Below are 26,798 nucleotides of genomic sequence, written 5' to 3' on the forward strand. Positions count from 1 at the left end.
GGTGGCTGGAGTGTGAGGGGGTGGGGGTTTGCATGTATGCCAGTGTGAGGGGGTGTGGGTATGTGTATATGGTGCAGGGGGGTGGGACTTGCACCCCCCCCCCCACATACCCCTTCTCCAGCTCCTGGCCCTGGCATATTGGTGCTCCCATGTTCCTGCAGTCTGGTGATGCAGCTGGGAGCCCTGTGGTGCTACAGCCATGCCTGGGCACTGTTGGGAAATGGCTGGGGGTGGGGCGGGTAGGGCTGGGCTGCTTGTTCCTGCTGAGGCTACCCCTGGGTCCTACTGTCCCTGGCTCCTGGCATCTTAGACAGGCAGCTAGGAGTAAATAACTATTAATTTTCTAAATTTTTTAGGGGCCCCGCAGGCTGGATAGTGGGGTGGATGCAGCCCGTGGGCCATGTTTTGCCCATCCCTTCTCTAAACCCACATTAGTAATATGCTTAAATGTAAGCACTTCAAGTGAAGTGAATGCAGAAGTCTTAAATCTGTAACTGTCATACTGAAGTGCCTTTGCCAGCATCTTTGAAAGAGCCCTGTCATCCAAGGACACAACATCCTTTTTTTCTTTAGCTGATCACAGCCATTGAGACACTACAGCTGATTGATCAAACCTGCAATGAAAAAGAAGCTATGTAGCCCTTTATGCAATCTTTTTTGACAATTCCTCGCAGCTGAGGTTGATTGCCTTATCTGTGCATCCGAAGATGGCTGACTAGGCTGATCTGGGACTGACAGACTCTGTTCCAACTCAGGCATGTTTCCATGTGGTATGAATGGATCTGGATTCTTGATTCGGTCCGTGACACGCTGTTTGTAATGGTCCCGCTTTTCCATCTTGTGTTGTCATAAGGTGTCGGAGTACGGAGATCCTTGTAGCAGACTCCTCCTCCATTTGGGACAGTCCTGGGCAATAGTTTCCCATGAGTTGATGTAAATGTTGCGTTTTTTTCAAGTTGACCTTGAGGACGTCCTTGAAGCACTTTCTCTGGCCTCTTTAGCATATGCCTTCATTGAGCTGGAAGAATAAGGCTTTGAAGGTTTGGAGTCAGACATCTGAATGATGGTGGCCAGCCCAGCGAAGTTAATTTTGGATGATCATTGCTTCAGTGCTTGTGGTGTTTGCTTGTGAGAGAACACTAATGTTGATGTGTCTCTCTTCCACTGGATTTGAAAGATCTGCCACAGACAACGTTGATGGAACTTCTCCAGTGACTTGAGGTGTCTTCTGTACATTGTCCACATCTCAGCCATGTACAGTAAGGTGGGGATCACAACTGCTTCATAAACCATGAGCTTGGTTTCAGATCTGATCTTGCAGACTTTGAACACCTGTTTCCTCAGGTGTCCTTTATACAAGTAGACAAGGTTCTTTAGCCCGTTGTATTTTATACAAGTTGCTCCATTGCTGCACCTCACTGTCTTGTCCCTGGAATGAATGACTGTTAACTTGAATGAGTTGAGATTTGTTTACAAATGTACCAGCATTGGGTGGGGTGGGGGGAGGGTGTTAGCACACTTTATCTCCTGTAGTTCACTGGTCCTTAAGCACCTCTGTAGGATTCCAGGACAAAAGGATATCTGTTTACATGCATACAGGTTTTTTCCTCTGGTTACTATTTTGATACCTATGTTTAATCACTTGTCAGACTATCCATCTGCCTTGGTTTAATTATCCTCTAGATTGTGGCAGACCAGGTTCTTTGCGTAGATGCCGTATCTTTTATTACACCAACTAAATAGTTGGAAAATTGTTCTTTGCAAGCTTTTTGGGCACAAACACCTTTCTTCAGGAATAGCGAGAGTCTGCTGGTAAATTATGATATACATTGCTTGATTGGCAGTGAGAATCAGAGAGGTAAAAGACAATAGGTGTGAGGAGGGGTGGGAATGTTGAACTGGTGATAGAATATAGCTGGTAAAATGCAGGCCAGTTACCTGGGGTTAGCAGATAGCAGGCAGATTATAATGTGCCATAGATCCAATGTCTATTTAGTCTATGATTTTTTTTTTTTAATTTTTTTTCGTATCCAGTAGATTTATGAAGTGAAGTTCGTAGGCTTGTCTGAAAGGTGTTTTGTAAATTCCCTTTGAGGATTAGAACTGAGAGATTGGAGAGAGAGTGGTTATCTTGTGAGAAGTGTGCACCCACAGGTAATTGGGTATTTTTGTCTCTGATAGATTTTTTCAGTGGGCGTTCAACTGCACACCAGAATGTTCGGTTTCTCCTACATAATTTCCATCAGAGCATTTAGTGCACTGGAGGAAAGAGATTACGTTTCTGGAGGTGCAGGTATAAGATCCAGGAATTGTGATGGTTCTGATATGGGATGTAGTTATGGTGAGGGTAGTGGAGATGTGTTGGCAGGTTTTACCTCTTTTGTCCCGGCATGGTCTAGATCCATTCGGTGTACTTTGAGCCATAGGAAGTTTGCTTCTGGTGATGAGGTTGGTAAGGTTCAGTGCTTGTTTAGAGTCTAGGATGCATGGGTCTGGAAAGATACCTTTAAGAATTGAGTCGTCTTCTAGTACGAGTTGCAGTTGTTTGAGGATTTTCCATACAGGTTCCAGGGAAGGATAGTATGTCATAACTAACGGTGTGTAATTAGTGGGGACCGATTTTCATTTGGACCCAAAATCTGCAATCTCTGATTGATTTCTATCACAAATTCAAGGACCATCACCCCTTCATCAGACTACTATCTCTTGAATACAACAGCATTAACACTTCCTTTTTTAGGCACTGGAATCAATATCCAGAATGGTAAAATACAAATCAGTAGGTAGGGCTGCGCGAAACAGCACCATTTTGTTTCGACTTCCGTTTTCACAGGACAGTGTTTAGTTTTGTTGTTTCACTGTTTCAGTGCTGTTTTGATGTTTTGCCCATAGGCTGTAATGGGGAAGCACAAAACTGCTTATGACGTTGTCATTTCTTGCCTGATTCAGATGAAACTTGCAGGCGTGCTAGCCTCTGCCGAGGCCACAAAGTTGCCAAGTTTCAAGGAGATAGGTGCGGGGGTTTCTGGGAAACTGCACCTCAAACTGTTTGGAGCAAAACTTGTGTCACTTGTAAGCGTGAAGGTGCAGAGAAAGCTCAGTTCAAACAAGCTTTTTTTCCGCCTCCCCCCCCCCCCCCAGTGCACTGGGATTGAAAGGGACCTCAGGGAAGGATCGCAGTCACTGGCCAGCTACACGGTCAATATTAGAGTAGTCCTCCCCACCCCCTTCCCACTCCCTCTCCTTAGTTTTTCTTTAGCTGCAAGCAAGCCCAGCTTTGAAACCTGAAATATTTTGAAACGTTTCAGTTGCCCTCATTTTATTTCCAGGCTGTTTTGAAGCCTTTCATTTCATTTCAATTTCGCTGTTTCAAGCTTGAAATTAATTGAAACAGTGTAGAAACGAAACAGGTGGTGAAATTTCTCACAGCCCTGCTAATTGCCATATACAAGGAACCCACAGATCAGCATATCTACACAGAACCAGCAATCACCCTAAACACACCAAGAAAGCTGTAATATACAGCCAAGCTGTCCAATACCACTGAATTTGCACTGAGAACACCCTTCAATTGTCACCCTGCAAATCTCAAAAGGCTTTTTACCCAGCAAGAACACTTTTCCACAGAGGTGGATCATACTTTTGAAAAAACACCCGGATACCACGTTAAGAATTGCTGCAGTACAAAAAGAAAGTCCCCACAAATCATATGCCCTTAGTTACAATATGTCATCCTCCCCTGGAACCTATACAGAAAAATCCTTAAACAGTTGCAACCCATACTAGAAGAAGATCCAATTCTTAAGGAGATCTTTCCAACCCCACCCATCCTAGCCTTCAAACATGCACCAAACCTTGCAAACCTCATCACCAGAAGCAAACTTCTATGGCCCCAAGTGCACCAAATGGATCCAGACTGCCAGGACAAAATATGTAAAACCTGCCAACACCTCTCCATCACTCCCACAACAACTACACCCCACAACAGAGCCACCACCATTCCTGGATCTTACACCTGCACCTCCTAAATCCCCTGATGGAAAATACGTAGGAGAAACCAAACAACTCATACCAGAATGAACACACACCGAAAATCTATCAAAGACAAAAATACCTGTGGGTGCACACTTCTCATGAGACAACCACTCCCTCCAGTCTAATCCTCAAGGGGAATTTACAAAACACCTTTCATAGAAAAGCCTGTGAACTTCATAAATCTACTGGATACAAAAAAAACCCCATGGAATAAATATAGACATTGAATTTATGGCACATTATAACCTGCCTGCCATCTGATAACCCCAGGTAACCTGTCTGCATTTTACCAACTATATTCTATCACCAGTTCAACCTTCCCCCTCCCCTCCCCCCTACCTACCTATCTCACACTGCTAGACTGTGAACACTTAACACAAATTTTTGCCTAATGAGTTAACATTTTAACTTGGAAAATTCTTGTTAAAGTATGTTATCTACAATTGAAACTATGATGATTTGTCAGGTAAACACAATCCTTAGTATGTAAACGTCATACCATGCTTGTGATACTGTGATATTTGGGGAATGCTGAAGTTGCAAGTTCAGTACTGTCAGTAGGTTTTTATTTAAAATTCCGTATCTTGTATTGGCTACATGACATACTAATCCTATTGCTCACAGTGGGTGTATCTGTATGTCTGCTTTACTGCGGAGTTGACTAATTAGCATTACAGTAAAATGTCATAGTCTACATGTGCTGGTATTAAGGCACAGTAAACTAGTTAACTTATCTTATGGCTGAAGTGTACATGTAGACAGTGACCAGGGGCATAAGTTGTGCCTGGTCAGCTCATCCAGCTTGGGGCTCAAATTGCTGTTGTCCCAGGTGCATGTATAGATGCTGCGACCAGGAGCAGTTGATTCTGGTGTGAACTGCTACAGAGTTGATTGCGTTGCCTTAATTTCATGTGTAGATGCACCCAGTATGTATCTGTGCACTCTATAATGACCACAAGTTGCATTAACTTGATCAATTTTTGGAAAAAATGTACTAGAATTTACAATTTTTGTAAATTAAAGGGTTAGGGTTAAGGTTAGAGTGCAGGTACTAGAATGCATGTTGCATGTTGCACAATTATTCTCATCTAGATGTTGTGTTCCTTGACCATCCAGCCTTCTTTTTCCATCCTCGCCTCCCCCACTCCTTCCATCTCCCAGCTCAGTAAACTTAACATCAGGCCCACTCGCCTTGATCTTGTTTGTGGAATTTTAGGTTAATATTTATATGCAAGTTCAAGAGAATTGAATAATCTATTGAAAAATTTTCAGTAGGAAGTTTTTGGGGGCCCTGAATGAAGCTATGTGTATAGAGATAATGTGAAAGAAAATATTTTAGGAGTCAGCTCAGTTTAATTGTAGTGTCTTTGTATAATAATTGTGCAAAAGCTGCCCTGTTACTGAAGAAATTGTATAGTTTCTGTTACAGTATGTGCTCAGACCTCTTGCCAAGTAGATGGAGAGTTGGTACTACCTGTTATAAATATTCATGTCCATTTTTATGTTTTTTCAAGTAACATAAATTGTTTTAAGCAAAGGGAAGTCATTTTACTACTTATACATGCTGACTTGTGAATTATTTAAGAACTGTAAAAACATTTCTTGAATGGTACTCATGATATTGACAATAGAAAAGTTACAGTAAATCTAGACAATCTGAATCTATTTTCAATCTGCTAATGTTCCTATTTTAATATTCTGCTTCTACTGCACTGTGAAACTTTAGATACTGATTAACTGACATACTGTTGCAAGGAAAGCACACATTAAAATATTGTTTTTAATGCCTTAAACAGGTTAAGATTCTTCTAGCAATACTGTGTTATAGAAATATTTATGGAAATACTGAATAGAATTACTTGCATGCTTTTTCCCTTAAAATAAGCCCTCCAAAATTGAGTTGTATATCTTAAGCTGGAAAGCTGTATTGTCTGCTGGTAAGAACAAAGACTGTTGTTCTTCACTGGAATAAAACAGAGTAGAGTAGAACAAGTAGACACTGTGTCTCATGCTTGCTAAGATGACTGCCACTTGTCCCTGGGACTGTAAAGAGAAAGGGCAGAGTCCAGTGTTGTCCCTCCCAGGTTGTCTGGCAAGGCAGTAGCTTTTGGCTGATGAACTCCTGAGCCAGTTGAGGGTGAGCAAGCTGCTGCATTCAGCTTGTATCTTGATAATTACTAAACGTTGCAAGCTGACAACTACATTCTGCCTTCCCAAATAAAGGTGCATGTTTTATTTGGGGGGGTGGGAAAGTGGGGTGTAGTATGTGAGGAGATATGGCAGTTAATTGCTATCCTTATCAAGAATTTTGCAGGTGATAATAATAAAGTTTGTAGTCCAAATCTGGCCAGAGTGAAGCTTTTTACCATTCTTTCCCTTTTCTTAAAATATCTACAAAAGTCAAGTTAGCTGAGGTGGGCTGTGAATAGTCTGAGTTGGTCTAAAACGCTGCTTATCGGTAAGAAATTAAGTGCTTTTAGAAATTCACTATATATATTTTTTTTTTAACAGCCAACTAGAGTACTTCTGTTAGCAGCAGTATTCTCTGTCAAAGCAGTGGAAAGAAACACAAGCTGTGCTAACTGATCGAACATAATTTTGTGTTTACATTTTGTGTTTGCATAAGAACTTGCAAAAAAATCTACAAAATGAGACCTCCCCCCACCTATCTGTAAAAAAAAAAAAAAAAAAAAAATCTGCAAAATGAAACACCCCCCCCGAATAATTACTTCCAACTAAACAGTGCTTGGATTGCAAGTATTTTAGAATCAGTTCTGTTTCAGATTATTTTTAACCAGCTTACCTGCTAGTGAGGGAGTGTAGGGTGTCTTGCTGGTATCAAAGCTGCTAAATTCAGTGAAAATCATTACCTTATTTTCAAGATTGTGCCTATTACTAGAAAATCCTAAAGAACAGTGTTGGTCAGTTGCTTACATCATTTTTTTTTTTCCATATAACGCACCTTTTCAAAAAAAGAAAAACAGCTGAAATTAGCATGTGCAGTACATGCAAGGAAATGTACAGTAAGAGCAGTTTCTACTATGGGCTGGGCAGAAGCAAAAGTTAAGCCTGCACATGTTTGGGGGAGCAGAACAGTGGGCAGGTTTGGCTCCCTAGTCCCTGTTACTACAAGGAATTTTTTTTCTGTTTCATTCTGCCTTTCAAAAACAAGGGCCATATCTTACTTTGGTGCGTTGTTTTTGAGAGGGTCTGGTATTCCCCAGGGGTTTTCTTTTAGTGACGGCCTTAAATGATTTCAGTGTTGCCCTTCCCAATCAGTGTGTGACTTCAGGGTAGTGTAGCCATATTTGAGTCAGATTTAAACTAGGTAGCTTGAGTACCAATAATAATCCTTCTATGGCAGTGTGGAAACCAGTGTGACTAATTTACTCTATTTTTCAGGTACATGTGCAGCCCATAGAGGTCCATAGTGCCGGCAGCATGCGAGTTAGCTTACATATATCTTCAGTCTGTAGAGCTTCTGTGTTGAATTCTAAGCAGCTGAAAATAGTGTTTCTTGATTGTAGGTCCAGGCCTTGAGAATCTGTTTTGCATACCAGATCGCCTTGGAAGACTTGACTCAGAGTTGTCTGTGCTAGTGATAAAATAGCACTAGCGTTTTCAGAGTCGGTGGCAGTAATTCTTCAGTGTAATGTGGAAACTCTTTTTTTCTTAACTGTGGTGTAGTCTAAGCTGTTAATTTTAAAATAAACTTTCCATAAATAAATTATTTGAGTACAACGTTCTTTGGGTAAAGGTGGTATCTTTTATCAGACCGACTAAATAGTTGGAAAAATTGTTCTTTGCAAGCTTTCAAACACCCTTCTTCCGGCACAGGGAGAGTTTGTTGTTTTTTTGTGTTGTCTGCATATAAAGCACACAAAGAAACAATAAATTCTCCCTGTGCCTGAAGCGTGTTTGTACTTGAAAGCTTGCAAAAAAACATCTTTTCCAACTATTTAGTCACCTTTACCCAAAGAACCTTGGGTGCCTATGTCCTTAGACCAACACAACTACAACCAACAGCCCTGAATTATTTGATCTGAATATAGCAAATGCTTTTTGCCCCAAGCTATGGTGCTGCTAAATAGATTTTACGGTTGGAAATACCCAGTGTCATTGTCAAACTTGCTAAATTATCTAGTTTAATAAACCTAGTGGGTTTTTTGTTTAAAAAAAATCTCTGGAAAGCAAAATACTGTGTAATTTCAAGTATATTTTGGGTCTCTATGTTGTTCTACAGTTTCTCTGGTGACACGGTATTCTCACTCTAAAAGACAGTAAGGTAATTTTGAAGCAGGTAGCTGAACAATAGTTCAAAGGAGGTTGTGCTAGAAAATACTGGCTGGTTTAATGGGTGCTCCTGATGGATCTCAGATTACTTCAGAGGAAAACCAGGATCAAGAAGTGACAACTGGTTGGAGATTTCCCTGCCCCAAATAACTATTTGAATCAAATCTGTGTGACGAATTTTCAGAGGAAAGAGCTGAGATAACCCTCAGTAGGCTTGTTGGGGGAGGTGGGGGTTGTTGGGTTTTTTAGCTCTTCTTCCGTCAACTCTGGCACTATTCCTAAATGAATTACAAAAACATCAATATATCCAGCTAAGCTTTTCTAAACAAATATGTATTAATAGAATTAATTTGTTTAGAGATGGTACTCATGCAAACTTCTGTAAGAAGGTGTCTTTACACATAGAAAAGTATAATGTAGATCTGTGTTCTGCTTGTAACATGTACCTTATTTTTTTTTTAAATCCTTTTAAGGTTTTTCTCTGTTCTGATGTATAGAAATGTATACTAGAGAAAATGCATAATTAAGTTTGAACACTGTTGTTGAGTACTAAACTATTACTGAAATATTAGCACTGTAGATGCAGCTCTGATCCTAAATCTCAGGGGAAGCTGATACACAGTATAGAGATTTTTTTCATGTAAAAATCACTCCCATATGTCTATTATAATAAACGAAAACCTGATTTGATTAATTTATATATCATGGTTTTTAGTTTGCAAGTGGAGCTTGGACAAGGTAGGGTAGTTCTGGATGGAGATTGTGAACAATTAAAACATTTTAACTGTGTGCCATCACTTAGCCAGCAGAATTGTAGGGTAGTTTCAATACAACTTCTTATGGTTTTGAACATGACCGTATTAATGAGGATAAAGGTGTTTCTCTTAAATGGGTAAGGGCACCACTAGTGACTAACTAGAAATATGTGTTTAAAGCATTGGTTAGCTTGGTGGAAGTCTTAAGTACAAAGACTTGTTGACAGGTCAGCCAAATTCCTGTTTTTAGGAGATGGCAATACTACTGCCCCAGCCATGTTGAAACCTGCTGCTGCTACTTCTAGTTAAGACGGTCTCCATTTGGAATACCATTTAAAAATTGATATGAAGGAGCTTTCATACTCTAACACTTCCTTTTTTTTAAAATGTTTTTTCTAGCTGCAGGCCATTTAAAAGCAAGTTTTAGGAAATAGAAATCAATAAAAATGTCATAGGTTTCATAGACATTAAGATGGAAGGGACCTCGCAAGATCATCGGTTCCAGCCCCCTGCCCAAGGGGCAGGAAGTCAGCGGGGGTCAGATCACCCCAACAAGATAATGATCCAAGAGTTTCTTAAAAGGTATCCAGAGTTAGCACCACTTCTGGGGGCAGCCTATTTTGAGATTTGGACTGTAAAGAAGTTTTTCCTTATGTCCAGTCTAAAATAGTCTTCCAGCAGTTTGACAGTTAGACCTTGTCTTCCCTTGGGGTGCCCTGGTGGACAGACATTCTCCCAGTTCCTGATGCACACCCCTTATGTACTTATAGGCTACCATCATGTCACCCCTGATCCTTCGCTTCTCCAGGCTGAAGAGTCCCATGCCTCAGTCTTTCCTCATAAGGCAGGTTTGGGCAAAATGCGGCCTGTGGACCACATGCAGCTTGCCAGACCACTCTATCTGGCCCACGGGGCCCCTGAAAAAGTTTAGAAAATTAATATTTAGCTGCCCCTGGCTGCCTGTCATGCGGCCCTCAATGGCTTGCCAAAACTCAGTTAGTGGCCCTCTGCGCGAATTAATTGCCTGCCCCTGTCATAAGGCGTGTTCTCTTGACCTCTTATCACATGTGTGGCTCTCCTCTGGACTCCCTCAAGCTTCTCCACATCCTTTCTAAAGTGTGGAGCCCAGAATTGGATACAGTACTCTAGTTGCGGCCTCACCAAGGCTGAGTAAAGCAGGAGGATTACTTTTTGTGTCTTACTTGAGATGCGTTGGTAGAGATGCAAATCATGCAGCAAACTTTTACTGATTTCCAGTGAATCTATATAAGCAATAATACAAACTTGTTAAATGTAAAAACTTTGAATCATTCTATGAAACATTATCATTTTTTAAAACGTCGTTCTTAGAGGATTTTGGACATCTTTGATATGAATAAATGCTTCTAAAGTTTATTCGACAGTTCACTCCTTCCTATATACGCATAGCTGAGTGAAAATTGATATGCATGACTTGCATGAGTATAATTGTGACAAGCAATGCCCTTGGACAGTCCAAGTGAGGAAGCAGAGGACTGAAAATATATGGATAATGTGCTGCTTTGTCTTCCACTCAGTGTTCTGGTCAGTGAGGCACGAGAGATGCTTGCTTTTCTGTATCACTGTTGATACAATAGCAGTTGTATGGTTAAACTGGACGATTTTATCTAGCTTGTTACATTAGCATTAATATAAACTAGCATGTTCTTGTGCAGCATTTTGAATAAGATTATTCTTGGTAAGAACTTAAAAAAAAATGTCAAAGATAACTTTCACAGAGGTCTGTGGATAAGCAAGATGATTGGGCCTCTTGGCAGTGATGGTGGTTGAACCATGTAACAAATGTTAACAGTCGGGACACTTGCAAGGCACACTGTATATAACTTCTAACAGATTTATTTTTCCATGAGGTCTGTGAGCATTTTTAACTGTTAGATTCATTAAGGAACCTTCCAGGGAACCTCTCTGTATTAATGTAAACTAAGTGGGCTGAAGTTTATTAGTTTTTCTGACTACTTCTACAACCCCTAACTAAGAAATTCACTTTCTTATCATGTCATGCAGAATATTCTTGTAAACTAGGCAAAGGAACAATCTGCACTGATTTAAAAATAAAAATATTTAAGTCCTTTAATATTTGGTTCACTGTCTATGTTGTGATGCCCCACATTTCAGGATTCTGAATACTGCAGCTACCAGAAAACTGCAGGAGCAGTGAATAAAAATAAATCTGTCGTCAAAATTTTGGAAGGGGGAGAGGTTTTTTGGTATGTTATTTTTTGTCATCTCTCTTTGATCTCTTTGAAATAGTATGGTGACCTGTTTGTAGGCTGCCTAGTCCCATTAAATGAATTTCTCGCAGTGGGGTGCTGAAGATATGTATTTATGCTTTCTGTTTGTTAATATTATTGCTAAGTTAATTAATATGGCTTCTAACTATCTTGAAGTAAGGCCCAACTAAACTTTATAATAGCCTTTAAGAGAGCTAGCTTGCTAATGACATTTATTCCTTTTGCTACAGGTTATTTCTTATGAGAGTAACGGACATACCATACCTGAATTTGGAAGGACCAGACTGTAAGTAGTTTTCTTTGTTTGTTTGCTTTTCCTTTCATGTTATCTTGAATTTATCACTTCTCTAGCAAAGAAGTTCAACCACGTGAGCAAGTGCAGAATTTCTGTTTGTTATTTTAAGACACATCCATGTGACAATTTTCAGAGAAACTAGCTGAAATAAGCCTTGGTAGGCCTGTTGTTGGGGGCGGGGAGGGTTTTTTTTTTTTTGTTTAACTGCTTCCCTCAACTGTGGCATTATTCCTAAATGAATCACAAAAACATTAATATCTATAGCTAAGTTGTCCTCAAATATGTATTAATGGAAGTAATTAGTTTAGAGAGAGTACTCATGCTGACTTCTATAAGAAGGTATCCTGACGCACAGAAAAGTATGATGTAGGTCTGTGCTTTGTTCCAAACATGTACCCTATGGCCAGAACACAGGAATTCAGTCCCAGCTGAACCATATTCAGAATTAACAAAAAGTCTAAATTTACTGATGCCCTTTTTATAATAAACAAATAAAAAAGTAATTCAGTACATTTGTAACTTTGGATGGAGTGTCCTCCCTATGTATGAAATACAACCCAAAAATGGCTTAATGAGATAAATTTGTACTTTCTGTGGCAAGTTTAATGTAGCTGAAGATAACAAGTTTGCCCTTTATTCTTAACTGCCTTTCTTTGGTAATGGTAGCCCAAAGTAATATTTACAATCTTGAAGTTTTGCAAGATGGCCAGCTTTTATTTTTTGCAGTTAAAGAATACATGGTAGTGAATATTTAACTACTTAATAATTTCACTTAAAACATTCTGTTTATAACAATACTTAGCTTTAACCTAAGCACAAGGTTTTCAGGCCAAATGCAGTTGCAGCAAAGAAGGAAGAGGTGAAAATTAAGACCCTAAAGCAGTGGTTTTTAACTGTTTTAGACTCAAGGCACTCCTCCATAACTTTTCAGAATTTATCAGTACCCTGTATCAAAAACTTATTTATTACAGTGATTACCTTTTCATATCTGGTGTGTCCTTGATAGAACTGTGTGGGTCACCAGCTGAGAATCAATGGTCTAGCAAATGCTTCCATCACTCCTGCAGTGGGGATGAAGAGAGCAGACATTTGCTTCTCGAAATTTTGCATCAGAACTAAATATCTGCAAATAATTTGTTGTTACTGCACCAGTTAGCACTAACACTCACTAGAAAGACTCTCAAAAGTTAATGTTGCTGGCAGAAATGGGGCCCAGATGGAACCAGCCCTCCTACAAGCCTCTAGGACAGGGTCAGGCAAAATATGGCCCATGGCCTGCATCCGGCCCATGGTGCCCACCAGTGAATTGTACCCTGTCCAGCCCTTCTGCCCACGAGGATGGGAGCGAGGTGCCTACGTACCCAAACATACCCTATTGCGTGTGAATGCCACGTGACCCTGGAGGCTGGGGGGCACAGCGAGTTCCCGCAGGCGGCGGCAGCGGTGGGAGCATGGCGGTGGTAAGCAGGGAGCTTCCGCAGGTAGCTGTAGTACTGTTGGCAGTGGAGGGGGGTGAGCACTCTTAAAAGGATCTCCTGCAAGCCCACTTGAGAATCATTGTTTTTAAAATAAAGTCAGTGACTGAACACAATGAAGTGGTTCCATTATTAAAAGCAAAACTTTGATTAAGATCGATAAGAGCCACAGACGTGAAAGCTTAATACTTTGAGATGGAAAATACAATGTGGGACCCATCATGCTATACAAATGTTAGATATTTGGATGCCATATCTTGATTTATCCACTTTAAAGCTATGTTCCAAGGCGATTCTAGTTTTTGATTATACAAAGGCTTAATTTTAACTTAGAGAAGCTTAATATATAAAATGCCTAAAACACTTTTGGAGAGACGAGGGTTTTTGTGAGCAATTTATCTATTATTGGCCAACTGCATGGTTAGGCTAAAGTTAGACAAGTTTTAGAATGCAAGACATTCTTCGTTCATAATTCCTGGACCATCATTGTTACAGCATCACTGCAACACTACCTACCCTATTTTTATTTATTTGATTAAAAATAAGTGGTTTATAAATTCTTCTACCAATTAGCATTTTTCTTGCTTTGATACTTTTTTTTCTCTGTGCACTGAATGAAGAATGTCCTTCTCTAACAAGTAGTCTTTCAGTAGCTTAATTGAATACTCAGAGGAAGGTGGTTGTTGCTTGAGAGAGAAATGTAAATTGTTAAAGTTAAAAGTCTAGTTTATTTGAGTATGGAATATGACTATAGAAATAGTTATTTTATGTATATCTGGGGTTATTGAAGTGGTTTTTGCTTATAAACTTCAGCGCTAAGCCTTTAGTTGGAAATGTAGCACCCTTTTTCTAGGACAACAGTTTGCCTGTACTATGTCAGGGGTCATTAAGAAATGATATCTCAGTTACTAAACTGTGGAGTTGCTACTTCTAGGTGCTGTCTAATTACAAGACGTGTTTTGTTATCTCAGCTTCAGAAAGAACGCTTAACAATTTGTCTCTCTAAAGTGATAAAGATAATTATCTGAGAGCTGTTTGTTTGCAAAGGGAAAAACTGATGGAGTGTTCTTGAGGTCTGAGGTAGTTAGGCATTCCTAAACTTCCAGAGGGACAATAAACTTAGGGTAGATGATCAGGTGGACCTTTTTTCTTTTTAAAATCTTTTTCTCTGTTCCTGCTATAAGAAATTAAAGTTGAAAAAGCTGCCTGACCACTTCTCACTCTGCTGCCTGCTAGTTAAATTCTTGAAGGTTTGCCCCCTTAAAATCTTCCTTATTTGGGCCTTCTGGGTAAATATGGTCCACAAGGTAGCCCAATGTAAAAGGGAGAAATCATGCAGTAGCCCAGGGCCCAATGTAAAAGGGAGATGGCATGTGATGGTATTACAGTTGGGTAAAGGCTTGCAGCCATGCTTAGGAAAAGGGTCAGTTATAGTTAGTCTTGTAACTAATGTAAGTATTGTTCCCTTTATGACAACTTGTAAAACAACCTGCTGTGAAAGTTTTTGGTGACTAGTTTAATAACTCATTCTACTTTCTAGATGTGTTGAATAGGTGTTGTGGAACACTAAAATGATGAATAGTCGTGTGTAAATATCCTTGACTTGAAACTAATTCTAAGACCTTGTTATTTATTAAAGGGAAGGTTCAAAGTGTAGTAAAATAAGTGTGAAAGGTAAAAATTGATAAGCTTTATTCAGTGAGGATTATAATTGTTTTATAGTGTTCTCATTTTTCCTATGTTGTATATAAACAGATGTTGTTCAAATCTACATCTTGTTTTAGAATTAATTTTACATTTTACAATTTTAAGTATGATGTATCAATTTTTAAAAAAAGATTTGAATTGTTTGTTTACCGTGATCTCTGGCACACCAGAAGAAATAGCTCTTCCATAATCCTATATTTTAAACTCATCCGTTCTTTTAAGTGGGGCTGTATTCATCAGTAAAATTTGAAATATATATAAAATGTACATGAATGTTTATTTCCCCCTTTTAAGTAGAGACTTTAAACATTGCCATGAATAATATGTCTGAATGCCATTCCAGTATTCATAGATTCATAGATGTTAGGGTCGGAAGGGACCTCAATAGATCATTGAGTCTGACCCCCTGCATAGACAGGAAAGAATGCTGGGTTCAGACTACCCCAGCGAGATGCCCATCCAACCTCTTGAAGACCCCCAGGGTAGGGGAGAGCACCACCTCCCTTGGGAGTCCATTCCATACCTTGGCCATCCTAACTGTGAAGAAGTTCCTCCTAATGTCCAGTCTAAATCTGCTCTCTGCTAGCTTATGGCCATTATTTCTTGTGACCCCGAGGGGTGCCTTAGTGAGTAGAGCCTCACCAATTCCCTTCTGCGCCCCCATGATGAATTTATAGGCAGCCACAAGGTTGCCTCTCAACCTTCTCTTGTAGAGGCTGAAGAGGTCCAGGTGCCTTATTCTCTCCTTGTAGGGCTTGGCGTGCAAGCCCTTAACCATACGAGTGGCCTTTCTCTGGACCCTCTCCAGGTTATCCACATCCCTCTTGAAGTGTGGCGCCCAAAACTGCACGCAGTACTCCAACTGTGGTCTGACCAGTGCCCTATAGAGGGGAAATATCACCTCCTTGGTTCTGTTCGTGCATCAGCAGATGCATGACAATAAAGTGCAGTTAGTTTTTCTGATGACTTTGTCACTCTGACGACTCATGTTCATCTTGGAGTCCACTAGGACTCCAAGATCCCTTTCAGCTTCCATGCTACTGAGTAAGTAATTTCCTAGGCAGTAGGTGTGCTGGACATTTTCCTCCCTAAGTGCAGCACTTTGCATTTCTCCTTGTTAAATTGCATTCTTGTTGTTTTCTGCCCATTTGTCCAACCTGTCCAGGTCTGTCTGTAGTTGTTCCCTGCCCTCCGGTGTGTCCACTGCTCCCCACAGTTTTGTATTATCTGCAAACTTGGGTAGAGTACACTTTACTCCCTCATCCAAGTCACTTATGAAGACATTGAAGAGTATCGGTTCAAGTACTGAGCCCTGTGGGACCCCATTGCCCACGCCCTTCCAGGTCGATACCAACCCATCCACTACCACTCTCTGGGTATGACCCTCTAGCCAATTTGCCACCCACCAGACTGTGTAATCATCCAAGTCACAGCCTGTTAACTTGTTCACCAGTATGGGGTGGGATACCATATTGAAGGCCTTCCTGAAGTCTAAGTAAACAATATCAACCCCTACTCCTGTGTTCAGGTGTTTTGTAACCTGATCATAAAAAGAGACTAGATTAGTCAGGCATGATCTACCTGCTACGAACCCGTGCTGGTTTCTCCTCAGCATTAATTTTTCCTGCTGGGCTCTCACATATATGAGCCTTAATCTTTTCAAAGACTTTGCCAAGGATGGAGGTGAGACTGACTGGCCTATAGTTGCCTGGATCCTCCTTCCTCCCCTTCTTGAAAATGGGGACCACATTGGCCCTTTTCCAGTCCTCTGGGACCTGTCCCGTGTGCCACAAGTGCTCAAATATTCTTGCCAGTGGCTGTGCAATGATACTGGCCAGTGCTTTCAGTACCCTCGGATGGAGCTCATCTGGGCCTGCCGACTTAAACACATCCAGTCCTTCCAAGTGACTGCAACATCTCAGGGTCAATGCTTGGTAGTCTGGTGCCCAGCTGTTGCCTCTCTACAATGTGAGACTTGTCTTGCCCCCTCTTTTAGAAAGACTGAGGCAAAGAACTCATTGAGGAGTTCAGCCTTATCCTCCCTGTCTGTCACCAATTGTTTTTCCCCATTTCAGTAGTGGTCCTATACCACCCTGGGACTTCCTTTTACTCCCTATATATCTGAAAAACAATTTTTTGTTATCCTTAACTTGGGATGCCATCCTCAGGTCCTTGGTAATGTTAGTCTTGAGTTTATTTAACATGCTTTTTTTTGTTTGTTTGTACGTCTCGATCTATTTCAAGGTTTTTAAGCTACTAAATTTCAACTGAAATCTGAAAAAAAATACAGTATTTCTGATTGCATTTTTTTTTTACAAATGTTACCATCTTAAACTGTCATAGTATCAGTGGCTTCTAGAGAGATTCTGCATTTTTTTAAAAATCAACATAACTGACTATACAGGGGAGAAAGCAATAAATGCCTTTAAAATAAAGATTGTTTGGTCAAGATGAATGAGCCACATGCTAAGCAGTACTTTCACTACTTATGATATTAATCACATTAATCATGCATTATATTGGGCAATATTGTTGGGGACACAAAATAAGAAAAACAGGGTATAATTTTGTAGGGCTGTTTGACTTGGGATGGAGTATTTCTATTGACAGAGTTACAGCAAGCAAATGCTACCTTGGAATTTTCCAAGGGCGGATAGGGCATTTCAGTGCTCACGCAGTCCGTAATGTAGTTTGGTAAAAAGTTGTACTTTTGAACCAGTTTTCCTTAAATAGTTTGTTAAAAGCTTCTGCTGTATAGTATGGGCTTCTGGCAATATAGAAAATGCTATCCTATGCATCAGATCTTTTTTAGGTAGCACAGAGAAGAGTCATTGTGTTGCTGTGTCCTGGTTAGAGTAGGACATCAAGGATTCTAAGCAAAGTGGTTTTTGCATTTGTTTTTGGAAATACTGTTATACAGTAAGCTCTAAGAGTGTATGCACTCATGCATGCAACTCAATGCTGGGTGCTTTTGAAAGCGCCCAGCGCTGTGTCGCATGCATTTATATAAATTGTGAAATGCGCTAAGAAAATGCCAGCAGCATGCTTTTTCAAAGGTGCCTTAGTTTCGAAGTGCGCTGCCATCATTTTCTTAGTGCTGATGCACATTTCTCCATTTATACAAATGCAGCACCGGGCGCACCAGTTTACATGTTCCGCAGACTCGATTCATCGAATCTGCTCCAGTGCATTAGATTTCCGGCACATTGGAGCAGACAAATGTACATGTATAAATTCCCTGAGTGAAGAGCAAAATGGTAAAATACAGTTACTGATTTAAGTTGGAACATGAAGAGGTTAGGCAGTTTTGATTTCCATTTGAATGTGGTATAAGAGGGGCTGGAGACGGCACCAAAAATGTGGATAGCTTTGGACCATTTTTGTGGCATGCACAATTTTCAGTTTCACATACAAATTAGTCAGTTGGACAGACTGACTTGTATAAATATAGTAATTTTGTGCAGTTATTATAGTCTTAAGGTTTAAATGTAAAGCGGTCTGTTTTTACATTTCGGATAAATAACACTAATTCATATCCTGAAAAATAATGGGTAACTTGTTTTATTAAAGCTTTTTTCCTTCTTATAGTGCAGCCAAAACGAGATCATGTTCTTCATGTTACATTTCCCAAAGAGTGGAAGACCAGTGACCTTTACCAGCTCTTCAGTGCCTTTGGTGAGTAATGCTTACCCTTTCCAAAAAATTTTGCATAGGTTTCCATGGGTTCTCCATAACACCAGTTTTTACGCTAGCTTTGAAACTTCTAAATAAAACCATTTATGATTTAGGTCTCATACAGCTGTTTGGTTTCTCCTGGGAGAGTTGCTACTTTCCCAGGAGAAATCATGAGTGTACAGATGTTCAGGCTTTTTCTCCCATGGTAAAAATGGCCACTACAAGAGAAAAATAACAACCAGACTTAAATCATTCCCAGGAGAGTTTCTCTTGGGAGAGCGAATGTCTGTACATGCCATGGATCATCTCAGAAGAGAACATAATCTTTCAGTGTCTCCCCTCCCTTCAAGGGAGTCAGTGTGTCCCTTGCTTGGACTATGCTACTCTGCTGCACAGGGAAAAACATGCTGACCATGAGCTGTTTTTCCAGGCAGGCTAAGGAAGGCTTCAAAGCATCCTGTAATTTCCGTGCCGCCCCCCCACCCCCGCCAATAGTCAAATGTATGTACATGTGGCTCTGGGCAAGTTTCTTTACCAGGAGAGCAAACCTGAGAAGTCTCTCAGATTATTTGAATGTGTCCACCCAACTGTCAGTACTTTAAAAAGGCCCTGCTAGTATTTTATCTATTAAAGAACTATTATCAACTTACTTAAACTAAAAACAGGTTTCAGTCTTACAGCTTGGTGTTATAGAAACAGGACCTGTCACTTTTTGAAATCAAACCAATGCATGATATTTTAGAGTTAAGGTAAATAGACTAGCATTTGATCAACTGCACTGATAATGTTTCAGGCACTTACTATTTAAGACATTTGGGTGTCGGAAAATCAGAATTCACTGGCTGTGCGTGGGGATTCATTGCAGGCTTTCATTAGTATGTATGATTCTGCTTCAGTTTTACTCTAATCCTCCCACTGATGGAGCGGATACACACACCCTCCCTTTTTCTCTCAAGTCTAATCCCAGAAGTCTGAGCCTCAGAATTTGCTGACAGCGTCTGGAAAGTAGTTTTCATGTGGTGCTGGCTCTTATTTAAACTTGCTAAACTGCATTATGACAGCTAAAAATATAAGTCAAATATAATTTTGGAAGTAAATGTAGTAACCACAAGAATATTTGATCTCCAACGAGGGGAGATAAGCTTGCAATGTATTCTTTGCTATGTAAGTGTGAGGATGTGTTTGGTTTGTGTCATGTTCTCTTCATGTGGCAGGATCTTTAAAAATAAAGATTTCATGCTTCTCAAAATTTTGTCCTTCTTTACATCTGGATTTGAAAACATCTGATATTTTCTTGGTTCTAAACCTTTGGTTTTATGTAACTAAAAAGTGTGAGCTTTTTATTTTCTCTTCCATGCTATGCTGCTAATATACTGGCTGGGTCTTAGTATTATAACTTGGGAAGTTGGGTGTACAATGTTGGCTTAACCATAGAGATTTTCTAGAAATGCATAGAATGAAGAATTCTTTAGATGTGTACATTATGAGTTGTGAACTTTTTGTTTCTTCAGAGACCATGAGTTTAGAAACTACAGGGTGCAGCTACACATACAGTTTGAAGCAATAAACTCTAGAGCAGTTTGAGCTGTAGTAACCTACTCCTAGGCTCAGTGTCTACACATGCACGTGGAACAGCAGCAATTTGAGCTAGGGTGGAACAGTTTATTCTAGGGTTGCTCCTGCCCTGCTCTGCCCTGTGCTTTTGGATGGTGGCAGAAGGAGCTGGCTGGGGCATGAGGGTGCTGCAAGTGTGGAGCTATGTGGCTAGGTGGCAGGCAGGAATCTGGCCCTGTTATGCCTAGGTTGCTGGCACAATATATGCTTATGGTCAGTGTCTACACATGTATTTAATTACTCCACTGTAAGATAGCACTGATGCTGACAGTACTATCTTACGGTGGTATTAGTTTATTGCAGTCTAATACCATCTCGCATGTAGATGGGGACACTTTACTATACAGCTAATTGGTCTGCTCTGCAGTAAAGTGCATGTGTAAATATGGCCACAGAAACTCTGATCTGGTGGTAGACACATTTCACTTTGTAGTGATAGCATGTGTTGTAGACATTGTTCATTGCCACTAGGGGTCACACTTGTGCAATACTATTTAATTTAGGAACCAGTCCTTTGAGAAATAAGCACCCAGTACTTGGAGTACACTAATGCAGAGCACTTGAGTTCTTAAGAATTCAGAGCCCATTTACAGCTGATTAAGTTAATTTTCTCAGCATCCTAGGAGTCATACTATCTAGTACAGACAGAGGAAACAAATAGGTAAAATGAGATTGAGAGTGACTAGTCAAATGCCAAATCAAGTCAGTAGTCCTGACAAATCAGTTCTTCCTACTATTCCAGCTTAACAGACCATTGTTTTTTAAACAAGAACTTTGGCAGGGGTGGGTGATGGTTAAAATTTAAATTTAAAGATAATTAGCTTAGAATATGAGCTCTTTAATTTCATAATGTTATTCACTTTTAACTTCATAATAAATAAGTGTCTTAAATGTTTGGTCTAGTGAGAACAATGCTTGTAATAAACACTTGAAACACTTGCCAGTGAGCCACTGCAGTGTTTAAAGCAAGATGAAGCAGACTGAGATTTACTGCCCTGAAAAAGACATTCATGCTTTTAATGTTTCATGCTGCATACCAACTATGCACCTGTTCATCATTTAAGATTTATTTATTTATTTATTTATTTATTTATTTATTTATTACAATCTTATGGCAGACTTTTAAAGAATTCCTATTAGAAGAACTGGTAAGACCTAAAAGCAAAGAATGGGCAATCTACTAAGAGGTTTTTTTTCTTTCATTTCTTTTAGTTCTTGAATTAGTATAGAATACTTTAATATTCTATAGACTAGATGACACTAGATGACAAGTCTGACAGTACTTAAAATAACATTTTATGCTAGTCATTGTAGTTTGTGTTTGTTGTTTCATTATCAGCTAAGAAAACACTTTCAGGTGTTTTGGATTCAGTCAGTATATCATCAGATTGTTATCACCAGAATGAGTGAGTTTGATTTAATCGGACCTTAACATACAATTTTACTGAGATAAGAAAACCCTGGAAAGAAATGAATGATGAGTTTGTTTTTTTTCTATCAGAGCTTGGTGAGCATCAAAGTGTAAAATGCACGAAGGACAAAATATTTTTAACAACTCAGTTTTAATAATTGAAGCTTTTACATAGTAACTTGAACATTTAATAGGCCTGCTTTTTAAAAGCAAAGCCTTTGTACTGCACACCTACAGTTCCTGTTGGTGCTGCAAATACACAGGTATTGAGGCAACAGTTTCTGTTTCAAGTGTTAATCAACGGTGATGCATTAAAATATTTATATCCATGTCCTGAAGTCAGTGTTTAAAGGTGGTTAGCTTGCAATTTAAAGATGATATAATTACGTTATGATTTTAGAAGTGAACTGCCTAGTTAAAAAATGAAAACTTTAAATATAACGGTAGTAATGTATTCTGAATACACTCCATATACCAATTTGTCTGTAACATTTTTGCACTTCTCATCCTGGAATGTTTAGACTTTCTAAACATTTTTCTGCTGTCTTGTGATCTTGGTACTCTGTCCACCCTTCAGGAAGGTGAATTGTCTTATTTAACCTTTCTCAGCTATTCAGTGAGCAAATATTGTTTGCATTACTCTACAAGTATGTGTCTTAATCTCCTGCTCTCCCAAGGTAAATGTGTTAAGCTCGTTTTACTGTCATGTGAAACAGGCAGCCAGAAACTGCTGCAGCTCTATCATGTTGAACCAAATCATTACGCAGGTAATTATTTTTTTTAGCATGAAATCTGAAAAAAAATAATTTTCGGGAATGCTACTATCCATGCTGCTTGAATAAAGTATTCTGTCAGTATAACCATAGTCATAGAAAAGTAGGGCTGGGAGGGACCACCAGAGGACATCTAGTACAATACCCTGCCTGAGGCAGGATCAACCATATCCAAACCAATCTGACCCAATCCATAGCCTAAATCAGGGGTAGGCAACGTTTTTTGGCCAGAGTGCTGAAAAAACCACAGTGTCTACCTCGGAAGGTGCTGGAATGCCAGCATGCCAGAAAAACAAAATGGGGGGGGGTGTACATGGCAGGCTGCACTGCATATTAGTATATTTAATACTCATAAATGTTGCCTTTGTGTATTCCTTTTTTGTTGAGCATATTGCAATGAAAGAGAAAAGAGACAAATGAGAGAGAGAGAGAGAGAGGAGAGCAGAGCAGAGCAGAGCAGAGCAGAGAGAGAACCACACACACACACAGCCAGAACACACGCATGCACACACATCCAGAACCAGAATTGTGTGCTCACACAGATGCACAAGACCAGACAGAGGCAGACAAATGCACAGAACCAAATGTGTGGGCTCATGGAGCTCAGCTCCTGGGCCACTGGACAAAATCCGCTCTGAAGCATGTGTGCACCTGCCAGTATGGAGCTAATGCCGGATCCTGAAGCAGATGTTTGTAGCCTCCTGGCTGCAGCTGGCCCAGGTTCTGGGTAGCTGCTGCCAACCATGGCAGGGCTTGCAGCTGCCCAGTTGCCTGCTGGGAGCAGCCCAGGCCTCGTGGCTGGCAGTAGCTGCTTAGAGCCCAGGCTGGCAGTGGCGTGCTGAGCAAAATGGCCTCGCGTGCCATGCTCAGCACATGTGCCAGGCCTTGCTGACCCCTGGTCTAAACTCTACTTAGAACCTAACACCCTAACCTGCCACGGGTAAAGCAGGGGAGCCACAGCAGCCAACCTCCAGCTTCTATGAAATGTTGTCAATATATGTTCAAGCAATCCTGGGTAGAGGGCCATGCTTCCTCCCCTCTTTCCCCCTGCGACAGAGGAAGGCAAAGACCCCCACAGTCAGTACCAATCTGACCATGAGGTAAAATTCCTTCCTGACCTCAACTAATGGCATTTGGTCTGACCCTGAACAAAAGGGCAAGACCCTCAAGCCAGGACCCTTCAGCTGTGGTCTCAGCAGGAGCATTGGCACACCCCAGTCAGTCCCTAGCCTTGGCTGTAGCCAACACCCAGTGCCTCTGAGGGAGACTTAAAAACACTGACACGTGTAGCAGAAAAGGGGACGGGGGCAACCAGCAAAGCCCAGAAGCATAGGAAATACCCTTAGTAGAACATTGGTATAGCTACACTTAGATCATCCCTGGCCCCTGGCTGTCCAGCCTGTTCTTTAACACCTCCAGCGATGGAGAATTCACAGCTTTCTAGGCAGTCTATTCCACTGCATCTGTTCTAACAGTGGAGTTTTTCGGGGTATCCAATCTAAACTAACTTTTTTACTTTTTTTAAATTCATTCTTACAGAATATAGTGGTATGTTGTCCACACAAAATTCCCATGTAATAGAAGTTGTGTGTTTATTTTTACTTAAAGAGAATGTTTATCTTAAAACTAAAATTGAAATAAAATTTAAAATAGCTGGTTTTGCTCAGAAATAGTAGATGTAATTTTCTTCCACAACTGTGTGGATAGAAACTGGCTAGCATGTGATGGCATAGGGTTGCAAAGTATAAAACTTTCCCTCCATTTTTAAATTTTAGCAAATCATCATAGGCTAGGCAGAACAGTGCCACTTCTCAAATTATTCAAGACACTTGGTTTCTAAAAGAAACATTTGCCTCAAACTTCTCCTGTCTTTACCTTATTTAGTATTGAATATTTGGATTGGATTTGGTGCAGTAAATTGGCATCCAGCTCTGTCTGCTAAGTACTGTGCATGCAATACAGCTGCATATAACACCTATTATTGTTTCACCATTCTTAAGAAATGCACAGTATTAACAAAATGTTTGACAGATTTGCTGGATTCAACTTATTTTCCTGTCCTACATCTGTATTTCTCTTGATTTTAATTTGTAATCAAAGTTCATTTCAAATGAGAACAAGTGTAGTCTTTTCAAACTGGTAAGAGTTAGGAGTTGCATAAGAGTTCATGTTTGAGTGCACGTTAATTGTCAGGTCTTTACAATCATTCCTCTATATTAAAAGCTACTATGTTTAAATGTTAACATCCTGATTCTTTGGACAACTTATTTTAATAACCTAAGCATAAACTAACAGTGTGGTAAACTATACACACAGGCAGAGACTGCCACGTCAAATTAACTGTAACCCCAGATCTGCTTGGAGGTAGAATCCTTACTGCAGTAGTTAATAAGATTTTCTTACATGTACTGTTTGAGTACTATGGCACTAGTACATTTCTTTTTTGTGGACCTGTCATAGGCATTAGTGAAAACATGGTCACTTAAGCCGGTCTTAAGTCTCACCTTTAACTGAGTTCCAGTCCTCCACCAATTCTTTGTGTGTAAATGTAATTGTATGTGGTATAAAAGGTAAGTCCTAACCCTTGCTTCCACTCACCTCAAGTACTGAGTAAATTTCATATTAATGGATTAAATATAATGAAATCATAGGAAAGATAAAGCTGGATGGGACCTCAGGTGGTCATCTAGTTCACTCCACTCTTCTTAAGGCAGGATTATCCCTGGGAAACCACCTCAGTTAAGTGTTCTGTTAACCTGCTACTAAAAACTTGAAGGTGATTTCACAGCCTCTCTGGCTAGCCTGTTCCAGTGTTTAACTGCCCTCATAAGGAAGGTCTTCCTGATTTCCAACCTAAATTTGCTTTTTTGCAGTTTGATGTATTGCTTCTAGTTTTGTCCCTAGAAGTCATAAAGTCTTACCTCCACCCTCTGTATAACCATCCTTCAAATGGTTTCCCCTGCCATTTTCATTTCCCCAGAACTAAATAGTCCTGGTTCTTTCAGCCTTTCTTCATGCTTCACAGAACTCTAATCATTTTTGAGATCTTTTAAATATGTCCATATCCTTTTTTAAGTGTGTAGCCAAAAAATGGGTTTTATACTCCAGGTAAATCTTCACTAGTTCTGGATGAGTAGCAAGGACAAAGCAGTCCAGAATGCACAGTAACATAGGGTATAACGCAAATAGAAGACTAATAGGACTTGCATCCAAGTAGAAGAGTGAGAAGTTATCTTGTAATCTATTTGGAATTAAAAAAAGATGAAATTGATACTGCACAGGAAATCAGTTCAGTAAACCATTTTAAGATGCATTTGGAGTAGGATTCAAGTGGCCCAGAAAGATTTCTTCTAGCTAGTAAAGAGTCTTGAATCACTGACAAATGTATTTTTTTTCTTTTTTCTCCTTCACTACCACTGGAAGCAGGTTGTGAACTGGTGATAACTTAATAGTTGCCCCAGATACCAGCTCTCAGCTCTGTCCTACATTGAGTCCCTGTGCCCTATGAGCTGTTAGCTGTCTACCGTACTGAGTTCCTTCCATTGTAAGGCAGGGTTCTACATTCCTAAAGCACTATGAATGATTAGAAATAACGGAGAAAATTGCTTATACTACGGTGCCTTTCATGAAACTACTTCAAAGAATACGGTTTAACTGGAGTTTCATTTATGGGACAAATATTTAACCTTACTGTTATGACAAGCCAGTTTGGAAACCTGGCACATGAACTGGGAATTGTCAGAAACCATATTGAATCAATTATGGTTTTATTAGTATTGAAATTATCATAACTGAAGTTCCAAACAGCTGGCTTCTCAGAGGTATAGTAACTTGCAACTAAAAAATTTAAAAAGTTTAGTTTGGTTTTAACAATTGCAAGAAAATAAGCAATTTATTATTTGGCAGAAGTTCAAAGAGAACTTTCTTATAATCTGTTGGTATAGGTTGGAAAACAAAAATTCTGAAAATAACATACATTTCAAGCCACAGTTTCCATAGGTTCTTGATTTTTAGTTTGAAATTGTAACCTGAGGCTTGCTATATAATATACACAAACAGAATGCTAAGGTATCAAGTGCTACAGCTGAACTGGAGCTGTACTAGGATGTTCATTGTCATTCATAAAATAAATGTACTAACTTTTTTGACGTGAAGTTTATGGGTGACAGAGTACCTCAGGACATTCTTCTACAGTCTTCAGTTTCTAAGGTGTCCTAAGAATATTAGAGGTGCACCGATATATCAGTACCAATCCAATATCAGACTGATGTAAAGAAAATTGTCTGTATCAGAAATTGGCCTGAGGTAGCTGATAAATGGCCCTGTGCAGCAGCAGTGCAGTATGCAGGCAGCAAGGAGCACAGCCTGGCAGTGTGGAGTCCATTGTGGTGGAAGGGGCATGGGGGGCAGATTAACATCCCCCACAGTGAGGGAGGGAGGGGCAGGGGCAAGTGAGGGATGGAGTTGCGGCTTCTTGGGGGGGCTGGGGGGATGG

The 26,798-nt window shown here is 40.0% G+C and overlaps 1 protein-coding gene across 2 annotated transcripts in view; it reads left to right on the forward strand.

Annotated features, from left to right (window-relative positions):
* The window catches only part of PARN (poly(A)-specific ribonuclease), a 123,150-nt gene that overhangs the window by 28,807 nt on the left and 67,545 nt on the right, over positions 1–26,798 (forward strand). For both annotated transcript variants that reach the window (XM_019540130.1, XM_019540131.1), the window contains exons 19-20: positions 11,584–11,639; positions 18,419–18,505. In XM_019540130.1, coding sequence (XP_019395675.1) covers positions 11,584–11,639; positions 18,419–18,505 — 143 coding nt within the window. The remainder of the gene's footprint in view (positions 1–11,583; positions 11,640–18,418; positions 18,506–26,798) is intronic.

Source organism: Crocodylus porosus, unplaced genomic scaffold, assembly GCF_001723895.1.
Source record: "Crocodylus porosus isolate Cpor-Errol unplaced genomic scaffold, CroPor_comp1, whole genome shotgun sequence".
NCBI classification, from domain to species: domain Eukaryota; kingdom Metazoa; phylum Chordata; order Crocodylia; family Crocodylidae; genus Crocodylus; species Crocodylus porosus.